Here is a 12,197-nt window from a genome sequence, read left to right on the forward strand (position 1 = left end):
AAAATTGGCCCTTTTGTGTTGGCTGGGGGAAATTATGCAACAAGCAGCAGCAGCAGCAGCAGCAGCATCACCCGCTCGTCAGTTTTAATTGCCACTGTACTCAGGAAAAAGGTTCTTCCTTTTTCCAGTGAAGCATTGGGATGTGCTTTTTCAGTCTGTGTGGGGGAGAAAAGGGATGCATAAAACTGCAATGATGCTAAATTCACACAAATAAAAATAAGTTTCCGTTGCTTGTTGAATGTTTCCAGCTAAAACTAAAGCCTAACAGGTGATTGCCATGGTAATTTAGACACAGAATGGTGCAAATGATTCTCTCTTTCTCCACTCTACACTAATTATGCAGCAGGAATGTAGTTGATGTAATATTGTTATGGTTCAGGCAAAATGTTTTGGCTCAGTCAGAATGTGACTTAAGGGCACTTCCGGTTAAACCCGTCGCTCGCCACTGGCGGCTGATTCATATCGATCATCTCTGGCAGTTTGCGAAAAGCGCAATTTGTTTTGTGGCTAACTAGCGAACCAAAAATGAAACTGAGCGTGTTTTGCAGTAGTACTTAAGAAAAGGAGAAAAAAATAAAAATAAAACAAACAAAAAAATCCGTGGAATACAAAAGCTTTAAGAAAATTGCGGAGATAATAGCACATGTGTGTCTGGTTTTAGCCTTGAATGAGAATAAATGTGTATCTTAATTTATTCATAATCTAAGATTTCCTTTTTAAAACACATTTAGTCAAAAATGTTAGATTATTTCTTATTACTCTCAATATATATAATATTTTTATTTTAATCATTTATCAAGGTGATACGTTTCAAAACTGTGCTCCTATTTCGTTGGCACTTTTCAAATAAATCTGTAGAAAGGTGGTTTATGTATGTCGACAGTCAATTCTAAGGTGTTTCAATGCATTTCATTCGCTTGAATCTAAACCAAATTTCAGTTTAAACATTTGGTAGCAATACTGTAGTAGTAAAATTTGCCCCACAGTAATTTAGAAAGAACCAATAAAATGAGCAGCTTCATAGCTCAGAGATTATCGTGTAGAAAAGAGGCACTTTTGTAAAAGTACCTTGGAGCCATTTGTTGTAAATTGGCGCCGTATAAATGAACTGAATTAAAGTGAATTAAAAAGACAACGCAGAACAAGGACAGCTGAGCATTTCCTCCCCGGTAAGCATGTGTGCCACGGGGCGTATTGTCCTCTTCTTTTCGCAGTGAAAAACAAACTATGCGCAGTGCCTCTCAAGTTTATGAAGTGCTTCGCCACTCACCTCAAGAGCGATTCAGTTTTAATGAGATGGAGGTGAACGAGGACCTGGTCAGCCTTCGCGGAGCAGTTGAGAAAAAGGAGAGAAAGAAAAACAGATTCCCTTTTCTAAAATTAGCTGAACCCAGGAAAGATCTCGTGTAATATGTTTACTCACGTTTTTCACATAACTTGACATATTTCGGTTGGAGAAAGGGTTGGTTAAAGTATGTGAAAAGACACATGAGAAGATAGGAGCTTGATTTTAAGGTGTTTTTATTGTCCTTGTCTTCTCAGCGTCCCCCACTGGAAAGCAGGCTCATTATTCTCGAATCTGGAAACAATTGGGGTGGCCAGGAGAGATCGGCGCGTCATTATTTCTGTGGAGGCACAGAGAAAGGTTGCATCCAATTGATCTCCAGCAGCATTTCTCAGCAGCTCCTTAACTTCCCAAGTCAAACCTCGTCGCTGTTTCATTTAGAGTCCCTCTGCGGTAGGACAGGTGGGATCCCGGTTGTTTTGGAGGCGTCTTGAGCGGTGCTTTTTTCCTCCTCCTTCTTCTTCTTCTTCTCCTTTTCTACTCTGAGTGAAGGTCGATTGATCGGCGGGAGAGGCAGAAGTTCTAGGATCGTCAGGAGGAGTTCACCAGTGAGAACAGCACTTCAGCACCAAGGACAGATCCCTTGCAGCTGGCTGACAAACATGCTCAGAGTGAGCAACATCTGGACTCGGCTCTTTCTCACGAAGCTCGACGCGCGTTTTGTGTAGATCACCGATGCCCGGCTGGTGCAGAGGACACATCCAGAGATATACTTCTTCAAAAAGGGTAAGAAACTATGAAATACTCTGGACTTACATTGTGGTTCGGGTTTTTTGACGAGTTGTTTGTTCTTTTGATCTTCTTGTTACGGAGTTTTCAAGGGAAATCCGTCACAATTACTTATTAGATATCCGAACTTTGCAAATATTTTACTTCATCCAAAAATGTCACAGCAGATACAGTAAAGCAACAGTTATAAACATGAGGTTGTAATATATCACTCTGTTTGGCTGAGCATGCAAATAAGAGAAGGGGAAAAAACAGTCAGACAATTGTGTCCTTAGTAGTGAAGGCAATCTTTTCTCTCTATTATGATTCTCGTTATAATATTCTTTACTCATTGAAGCATTTTAATAGAGAAGAAGACAAATTCAAGAATGTTTTTTCTTTTTCAAATATCTGCGCAGGTAATGTGTTCATAAAATAAACAAGTCAACCTGTTGTCTCTCAGTCTGTCTGTCTGTGTTAATCTAATTTCCCCCCATTAAACATCCAGGTGGGATTATTATTATTTTCTTTACTCAAAGAAATGTGGTTTCTGGGAGTTAAACGGGCTGACAGCCCAGATTTCCCCCCCCCAGTGTGGGTTTGGATCAAATTATGCATCTGATTCATGTTCAAATGCAATCATCTGGCTCCTGGTCAACCACAGTTGCATCCTAATTCCTGCAGCTGACAAGTCCAGGTGGAGGGATAAACTGAGTCCCTGCTGGAGATTATATAATGATGGAATTCATGCAAATGGAGTGATGAAAGATGCAGTTTTTTCATTACCCCCCACCCCTTTTTTTAATGAGGGTTTGTTTTACTCGTAAATAAGCATATATTGCTTATTTTACATTTTAAGATATGTAAAAAGGATATGCTTTTATTCCCCCCCATCTGTTTTAGTGTATTTGGGTTTTTACTGTTATTATAGCTTCAAACATGAGTCTGAAGGATGCATGTGCAGTGAAGTAGGCTCTGAATTAAATGTCACGTCATTTACGCTGAAGCGTTTAATAAAAGTGGAAACAGACGTAAAGCACTCTCAGATAATTTGACATTTACAGCAGATCAATTAAGATGACAGTATGATTTATTTGCATTCTTTCAATTAAAGAGACACACTGACGAAAACAAATTGTGTTCTCACATTCATCGTCTGCTATCATCTACTTTTCCCAAACATTGCATTTCATGCTAGTAATATGCTGCACATCCCAGTCACCTATCATCTCTGACTCCCTTCTCTGAGTCAAATCTCACACATTAGCTGTTTCTGCTCAAAGAGAGAGGACAATGGCTTCACGAAGAAACTCCTCTCTGTGCCAGGGCTGCAGCAGAGATGCATTAGCTGATGGTTCAAAGCTGAGAAAAAGCTTCGCTGCCTTTTTTCTATTTTTCTTTTTGAACTCTCCTTTCAGAGGGAATATTGAGCGCAGACAGCTGGAGAGCACAGTGACTCCATTGGCTGCTGGGTGTGAGTGTGTGACAGCCGTTTCAAGATAGTTTTTAATGATGTTATTGAGACACTGCTCTGGTGTCGGAGGCAGAGATTTGGTTTATTGCTGGCGTAAGTGAGCTATTGACACGCCTCTCATTTAGTCTGCGTTTCAAGTAATTAGAGACAACTTTGTGTTTGATGGCTGTAAATAAAGTGCTCTAGTATTTATTTGCAGTTTAAGAAGTTTTCCTGGATGTCCAACCTTGGCCTGGTTGGCATAGGTCAGCCTAATTGGCTGCTCCTTATTGGACCATTAATTCACACTGTGACCCAGTCTTTCCAGCCATCTGCTTCAGCAGAAAACATAGAGGAGCAATTAGACTTCTAACATTGAACTGCTCAAGTTATTTTCTCACCTCGACTTCTAATAATATGGCATGGAAATGCCATCCACCTGTTCTTGCTTGTTCAGAGCACAAAGCAGCAGCAGATCCAAGACTAGTTGACATCACAAGCCCCGTACATTTTCTAGTGTAATCCTCTTTGAGGGGCAGAGGAGTTGTGAAACCTACCAGAGCGTTGTAAGGTTTCCCACCCACAACCCTGATGTAATATTTATCTGGGAAGATATTCCGGTTTTCATTACACTTTCCCCCCTCTCCTTTTCCACATTTCCTTTGTTGTTTGATAGTTGCACATCTTCTAAGCCGTCACAAGACATCGTTCAGAGTGTAAGCGTTCTAATTTACGTATAAGACCATATGGGCTTATCTGTGTGTAGCTGCAGAAACGGGTGTTTTTGTAGCCTGCCTCTGCATCTCACCTCCCACCAACTGTGACGGTTTTCTGCATCTGTGACCGCAGGAAACGGGGCACATTCAGGTTAAATAAAGTCACAAGAACAGAGCTGATCATTTCAGCTACAGACTTACTAATCAGGAAGCAGTAGCAAAACGTTTGCATTCATTATAAAGAGAGTGACAAAGCTTAAGACTGGATACCCATCTTATTTTCTTTTTCTGCTCAAAGGGAGAGGACAATGGCATAATGACAAAACTCCTTTCTGTGCCAGGGCTGGACAGAAAGGAGTTAATTTTGAAAGCATTACAGCGGACATCTGCTTTGATCAATATGTTGACTCAAATAACTCAAAAATTTCAATTACAATGTTTGCATCAAATTGGTTTGTGCATTTGATCCTGCACTTCTCCCTGACCCAGACATCACATCCGCTCCTTTCTTCACCCTACACCCTACAAGCCACACAACATGATGGGGAGCTGGATTAGCATACATGTCTCACTGCCCACCTTCCCCCTGCAGTCCCACCCTTATTTTTTTACCCATCATGTTTCTATGGCAACCACAGCCGTTGAGGTGAACCGCCGTCTATGTGTTATCTCAGTAGTAAAGCTTGGAAAAATATACCCTGTAGAGCCTTAACTATCTATAAATGTTTGATATGGTCACTCTAAGAGGATCTCATTTTTTCTCAGTGCGCTAAAAAATAAACACCGGTTTCAGTTTCACTTTGCAAAGTAAACTCAAAAGATTAAAAGGATTTCAGTCTGTCAACAAAAACAACTTCAGCCCTTAGTCTCCTACTCATCAAATTTTGATCTCGAGCTAAATAAGGTACATTATTTCAGACAGAAACCAATAAATTAGATAGCAACCACTAAAAGAGAAAGTTTATATATAAAGGGGTTGGCCTGCAAGCTTTGGTGTGCCTCATTAAAGAGTGCTGTAACTCTGAACAAGTGTGGCTGAAATGCTGAACTACGAGACTTTCAAAAAATAATAAAGTGGTACACCAACATAGAGTAGTATATAATTGAAAGAAGGAGACAAAAATGATGAAAAATGTTGCATGGTGGTCAGTTTTTCCAACTAAAGTGTGGCATATTCAGCATCAATCCACACTTTTTCAAATCACTTTGTGCTGCAATCACAGCTGAAAGTCTCTGGATATCTTGGTACCAGCTTTGCACAACTAGAGACTTGAATGCATGTTCTTTTCAAAGGAGTTCAGTAAGATTGGATGGAGAGTGTCTGTGAAGAACAATTTTCAAATCCTGCCACAGAGTCGTGGTTATGTTTAGGTCTGGACTTTAGCCATTTTGAGACATGAATTTGATTATATCTAAACCATTCCAGATTTTCTTATATAATTGTACTGTATTTAGCTCAGTGCAATTACTGACACATCTGCTGAAGAAAAGGCTCCTGACAGCATGATGCTTCCACAAACACGTTTTTATGTCTCGTGACAAACTTTAAGCAAGCTTTGTTATAGGTTTCTTTACGCATTTCCTCTCATTCTTTCCACTTTGCCATAAAGACCAGATTTTTTAATCATACAACTATTGATGTCCCGATAAGGTTTTTCTGCCTATCATTTGATTTTAAATATCAGCCAATACATAGTCCTGATCAGATACTTCAAAAAGTACATTTAAAAAAGGAAGACGTTTCTAGATGGTGGCCTAATTTGCATTGAGCATGTGTGATATGAGCAGTATAGAAATGAATATCAACACTGGCGAGGCAAAAGTGATTAAAATACTTGAAACATTCAGAACTACAAATAAACGTTATAAAATAATTTAAACATAATAATGTAAATACTTTATCTGAACCTACACTGAACTCATTTTTGCATAATATCATATTTAACCAAAATACAGCTATTAGAATTACAGTACAGACCAAAGGTTTGGACACACCTTTCTAATTCAATGGGTTTTCTTTATTTTCATGACTATTTATAAGGCAAGAAATCCCACTTATTAACCTGACAGGGCACACCTATGAAGTGAAAACCATTTCAGGTGACTACCTCTTGAAGCTCATCAAGAAAATGCAGAGTGTGTGCAAAGCAGTAATCACAGCAAAAGGTTGCTACTTTGAAGAAACTAGAATATAAGGGATATTTTCAGTTGTTTTACACTTTTTTGTTTAGTGCATATTTCCACATGTGTTATTCATAGTTTTGATGCCTTCAGTGTGAATCTACAATGTCAATAGTCATGAAAATAAAGGAAACTCATTGAATTAAAAGGTGTGTCCAAACTTTTGGTCTGTACTGTACATACAGTGAAGGAGATGAATCAGTGACTGAGGCTGTGTGAATCAAATGCAGGGATTTATTTTGGTGCGACAAACTATCTTTCCATTATATTCAATGTAATCCAGAGCGGGATCACCGGAAGCATGCTTTGATTAAAATGAGATGGAGCGGGTCTCCCCTCTGCTATACTGCAGGCTCCCTCACGAGGAGACTGACTTTGTGCCAGTACTTCTGAAGTACTGATGGCAGTTATCGGTGCTTTCCCCTTTAGTCGACAAAGTCTTCAATAAATCCGAGAAGCCTGCTAGATTTGTCGCTAGTCGCTTTAAAAAACAACAAATTCGGGGTCTGGAAAGTTGCTAAATAAAGGGACAGTGTCGCTAAATTAGCAACAGTAGCCCCTTTCAAGCTGATGTCGTATTCTGCTTCGCTTGACGGTCGTCACTGTTGCAAAGTGTCGCGCATGTGTTGTTTTGAGACAGATTGACTCTGTACCGCCACATAACGGTAGATACTAACTGTTATTATTCCCATTTGCGTTTAGAATAAATATACATATATTGATCATTGATCGGGATGTATCACCCGATTCCGAGCGAGTCTGAAACTACGTGATCGGACCTGATTTTCGATCACGTGATCGGATCGGGACGTCCCTATTTAGCATATTGTATGAACAATCTCCATCACCTTAACATTTACAGTGATATTCAGTGAATTAGAATATGGGTCTCGACGAGGCTTGTTTACTTAATGTTAATTTGTGAACTGAATTAGTAAAATAGATTAACTTTTCATAAATATTGTAATTTATTGAACGTAATTTTTGGACAGCCGGAATGATGCTGGTTCAGAGGTGAGCTCTCGCACGCTTTTAGCTACATCTTTTATCGAGGCAGGGAAGAGTAAAATGACTCGGTGAAAATAAATAACATCCGAGAGAGTGTTTTCCACAGCTAGAGACAGTTTAAGTCTTGAAAGAGCCTTCCTGAAAAGACAAACATACAAATTTGAATTCACAAAAACTGTTGATGTGCAAACAGCATTTTATGATAAAATGTTCATTTGACAGAGGGATTCTTATTTTTTAAGCCAACTTTAATTTTGGTTCAATCAAATACACCATGGCACATTTTTAAATGAATTAAAAAATAAAATGAGTTCATTTCCTAACTTATTGAGAATTGATAAGAGAATTGAAAAGGAATCAAATTGATTAGTCATATCGATAATGGATTGCTAAATCCTTATCAATTGTCAGAGTCTCTCCTGGGGCTTCTTGTGATCAATGTTTATGTGTGAGGACCATCTCAGGTACCGAGATCGAGTGGTTAGAAAAGAATTGGCAGTCATCAACAGTAAACACAGTGTTTAAAGATGGTGAGGGAGTAGAATGTGAGGATCAGCATCAACTGCATAGTCTTACGCGGGCTGATCTCCAGCTGGTTCTCATGTACTATTAAATTATGTGCTTCAACACGTCTTCATCAAGGTTTTTCTGTTCATATGAAAAAGCTAATCTATTCATTGTTTGTGATTGCTTCTCCCTCATACTTTCAGAAAACACCAGAAATGCTGTGCTCGGAAGATTTAACAGTAGTCTGCCTTCAGTCCTCGTGAACATTCGCCAATCTCTTCTTTGACCAGCTCAACCCTTCAACCTGATCCTACCATGCTGCATGCAGTGCTCTGCACCAACTGGAAGGTTAGTTTTGCCCTTCATTGGCCCTTTCACATGTTCCTGCTGGAGGTTCTGATACCCGGGGCCCTGCCATTCATCAGACTACCGCATTTAGCTAAACCTGAGCTCCGCATAGACGGGGACCTTGTGATTGGGGGCTTGTTCCCTGTGCATGAGAAAGGTGAAGGGACAGAAGACTGTGGGAAAATCAACGAGGAGCGGGGCATCCAGAGACTGGAAGCCATGCTTTTTGCCCTCGATGAGATTAACTCCAATGATCGCATCCTTCCCGGGCTCCGGCTGGGCACCCACATCCTGGACAGCTGCTCTAAAGACACCTACGGTTTGGAGCAATCCTTGGATTTTGTCAGGTCGTCCCTCGATGACGTGCACGATGATGGCTTCATCTGCCCTGATGGCTCCAGACCCATCGGCAATAACGCTCCACTGGCTATTTCTGGAGTTATTGGAGGATCCTATAGTGACGTTTCAATTCAAGTAGGTGGAGAAATTGATTTACTTCACATTTGCAAGTAAATGTACAGAAAAAGAAAGAAAATTGTAGCAGGTATCACAGACCAGCAATTAAATTATAAGAAAACCCCGAAAGGCTTTTGAATTTTTGTTGAAATGCAAACAAATAACATGTTATTATTTCTAACCTTCAGGTGCTTTAGATGCTGACCTAAACTATATGTGAACAGTCTCATGTAAAATCTTTTTAATATTATTTTTATTTAAAACAAGATAAATCACCAGAAAATAGCAATTGAAGCTAAATTTATCTTTTTTGAACAATATATGTATCCAGTTACAAAACCCAGCAGCTGTTCATTGGCCATTTAGGCTTTTCAGTAAATTATTCAGACTGATAGTCAGTTTTCAGGTCAATCATATAACTTGTATATGAGCATAATAAGGTGATCCTTTGATTTAAGTTTTGGATATTTACACGCAATGTGGAAACAGGTAACAGGTATTTGGAAATACAGCTTATGAAAAAAGAGCAAGATAAAAAACACACTTTTTATAAAGACACTAGATTATTGAAACAGTTTAGAGAAAAATGTGCCAATGAGCTCTGCAGCAAGAATGCTTTTAAACAAAACTAAAAGTTAAACTAGATATGAAACTTCAGTAAATGTCCATCAAAAGTAAAATTAAATGTTGTTTGGATGCCTCATTGTTTGAAGCTTATGCTTCAAACAAGAGTCTGTTGATGTAAGACACATGTACAGGGACAAGCCATTACTGCTCAGAATTGGCTTAAATAAGACATGCAAGACTTGTCAAAAATGTAAGTAGGTTCATTTATTTGACTCCCCATTAAATCAGAGAGTTTTCAAAATTAAGGTTAAATATTTAACATTGCTTGAGTGAATAACATGTTTTCATTCTAATCTTTATTCTTCCTATAGCCAAACAGACCTACAAATAATAACTACCGGTAAATACACCAGTAGAGAAAGTCTGTCAAATACCAACAAAGAAAAAATGATTGTTGATTGGTACCCCTGCTCCCAGACAGTTAGACAGTCATCGATCGCAAAATATTCTCAGCAGTATAATTAAAAATACTCCTTTATTTGTTGTCTATTGTAATTGGTCAAGTTAGATTTGAGCCCCTCTGGGTAAGAGCTGAATTTTCTCAACACTTTCTCTAATTTGCATGTGAATACCTTCAATATAATGATGTGCTACATTCTGCTCTAATTATTCTCAGTGCAAATCATGTCCCGGTAAACAGATACTTAAAGTTGTTACACTGTTGTTTTGGAGTTTGTATAATTAAATTCAGCAGAAATGTCAGTCTGGAATGTCAGGCTCTCTGAAACAAATTTTCCAATCTAAAACTTTTAGTCTCTAATATCACACACCTTGTTCATTAAATCCTTCTTGTTGTTAATATATAGTTTCACATCTTCACAGTCCCTCAAATTTAGATACTTACATTTTTTTTACTAACTTTTCTCTGAGTCTAAAGAGTTTCAGTAAATTTATTCTGTTTGTGTCAATCTGCCACCAGTGCTTGAAGCATCAACATTCACAAAATTACTGTGGCAGTAATTTCATTTCTGAATTGCATCCTGACCTTTCCCACACACATATTAAAAGTAGCCAGAGGGTAAGTGTCTGAACATAATTAATGATTTTTCACCTCCCTTAGGTACAATAACTACCACAGTGCACAAGGTGTTAGTTATAGTGAATAGGAATGATATGGTTACACTTTCTTTTAACTCCAGATCAGAGCATTTCTTTATCATTCAAAAAGCAGTTGGGTAGCACAGGCTAGCCTTGCAGTGGTTACTGTTATTTCCTCACAGCTGAAAGGTTTCTGTTGGCTGTTTCTAGATAAATTAAAAGAGTCTAGGCTTCCAGTTTCTACGTGTCAGATTAACTGATGATTTTAAAGCCTGTAGGTTGAAAGGAATGTAAAGGGTTAGCTGTCTCAACATAGAAATTTCAAATATACCCAATGTTGACTCCCTCAGCTTATTTTTTATTAAACATCTCATTGTAGTTGTTTCCAAATCAAGTTTCTAAATTAGTTTTTTTTATTCTTTAGATTTAGAAGCTTATTTATAAACTAACTTTCAGGGCCTGTAGTTAAACAGTGATGAATATATGATATTTCAGTTTTTTTATTTGTCTGTTAAATGCATATCAAGGAAAGCGCAAAATTAATAATTATACCAAGTTATGGATATGAGCTCAGATAAGTGACCATTAAATGATTATTGTGAAAATAACACAAAGACATCAAACAGTCCTCAGAATATTGGGTAAAACACCCATCTCTTGCTTACAGACTACATACACTCACAGCGGTGCTTGGCTCAGCTAGTACGCACTTCCAGCAGCATCCCTGCTGGTTTCTGCAGAGCTAATGAAGTAAACCTTCTATAGCTCTGTGACTATCATATAATCTTCATCTCATGCTTGTGTTTGTGTGTGTGTGTCTACGCAGGGAGCTGCTGCACTCCAGTTAACTTTAAAAATATGTTCCTGGTCTCCATTCCAGCACATCTATTATTAATCTAATGAGAGAGGTCATGAGTATTCAGCTGCTTATGGTTGATACGGGTGGGTTACTTTAAAGCTTAAAACAGGCTGAGACTGTTGATTATTAAATCTGTTACACAACACATATCCTTCTACATTTTGACTGGTTCACATCTGGACTAATATTTGATTTTTTATTTTATTTTGTTGCCCTTTGGCCTGGACCTGTTAGCAGTTGGGAATAGTTTAAAAAGTTGTTATTCGTTGTTCATCCGGTCTATTGGTTGCCCAGATCAGCTGAGGACCTGTGAAGGGTGTGCCTCGCCTCTCGCCCAATGACCAGCAATCAATCACTGGGCATCTCTATGACCTGTAAGAATAGGCAGGACTAGACAGTGGAATGACGGATGAAATGTTATTTATCACTGTTTCGTAAATGTAAAGACAGTTGCCTGCTATCCTCTCTGTTTTATTGTCTGTTGGACAGCCGCAGCTCATTGGGAGTAGTTGTCTTGCAATCAGAAAGTTGTGGTTCAGTACCAGCTTCCTCTCCTGCCGGATGTCAGTGTGGATTTGGCAAAGCCACTTAACCACACATTGCCTGCTGATGTGCTTATCGGTGTATGAATATGTGCATGTTTGGCCGCTATCAGAATAAGGTCCGTTCCTCTCACACACCCTCCTGTTGCATCAAACTACTTCAGACCAGTACCTACATGACCCAACTGGGAGTTGAGAGCAAAATCTAACAAAAAAAAAAAAAAAAAAAAATATATATATATATATATATATATATATATATTTTTATATATATATATATATATATATATATATATATATATATATATATATATATATATATATATATATATTGGAGTATAATGTGTCACCAGATTTATTTAGTACATGCATTTTGTTTTATGTTTTTGTGTCAATAGCGTGGTATAGT

At 38.4% G+C, this 12,197-nt stretch overlaps 1 protein-coding gene across 3 annotated transcripts in view; it reads left to right on the plus strand.

Annotated features, from left to right (window-relative positions):
• Positions 1-1,315: 1,315 nt before the first annotated feature.
• LOC102217242 (metabotropic glutamate receptor 2-like) overlaps positions 1,316-12,197 on the plus strand; it is a 36,064-nt gene continuing 25,182 nt past the window's right edge. The window contains exons 1-3 of one of the 3 annotated variants that reach the window (XM_005796911.3): positions 1,316-1,406; positions 1,543-2,071; positions 8,122-8,740. In XM_005796911.3, coding sequence (XP_005796968.1) covers positions 8,234-8,740 — 507 coding nt within the window. In that variant the 5' untranslated portion in view covers positions 1,316-1,406; positions 1,543-2,071; positions 8,122-8,233. Of the gene's footprint in view, positions 1,407-1,529; positions 2,072-8,121; positions 8,741-12,197 lie in introns of those variants that run through there. The other 2 variants (XM_023324922.1, XM_023324921.1) reach the window with 2 other exon arrangements.

Source organism: Xiphophorus maculatus, chromosome 20, assembly GCF_002775205.1.
Source record: "Xiphophorus maculatus strain JP 163 A chromosome 20, X_maculatus-5.0-male, whole genome shotgun sequence".
In the NCBI taxonomy this organism is placed as follows: domain Eukaryota; kingdom Metazoa; phylum Chordata; class Actinopteri; order Cyprinodontiformes; family Poeciliidae; genus Xiphophorus; species Xiphophorus maculatus.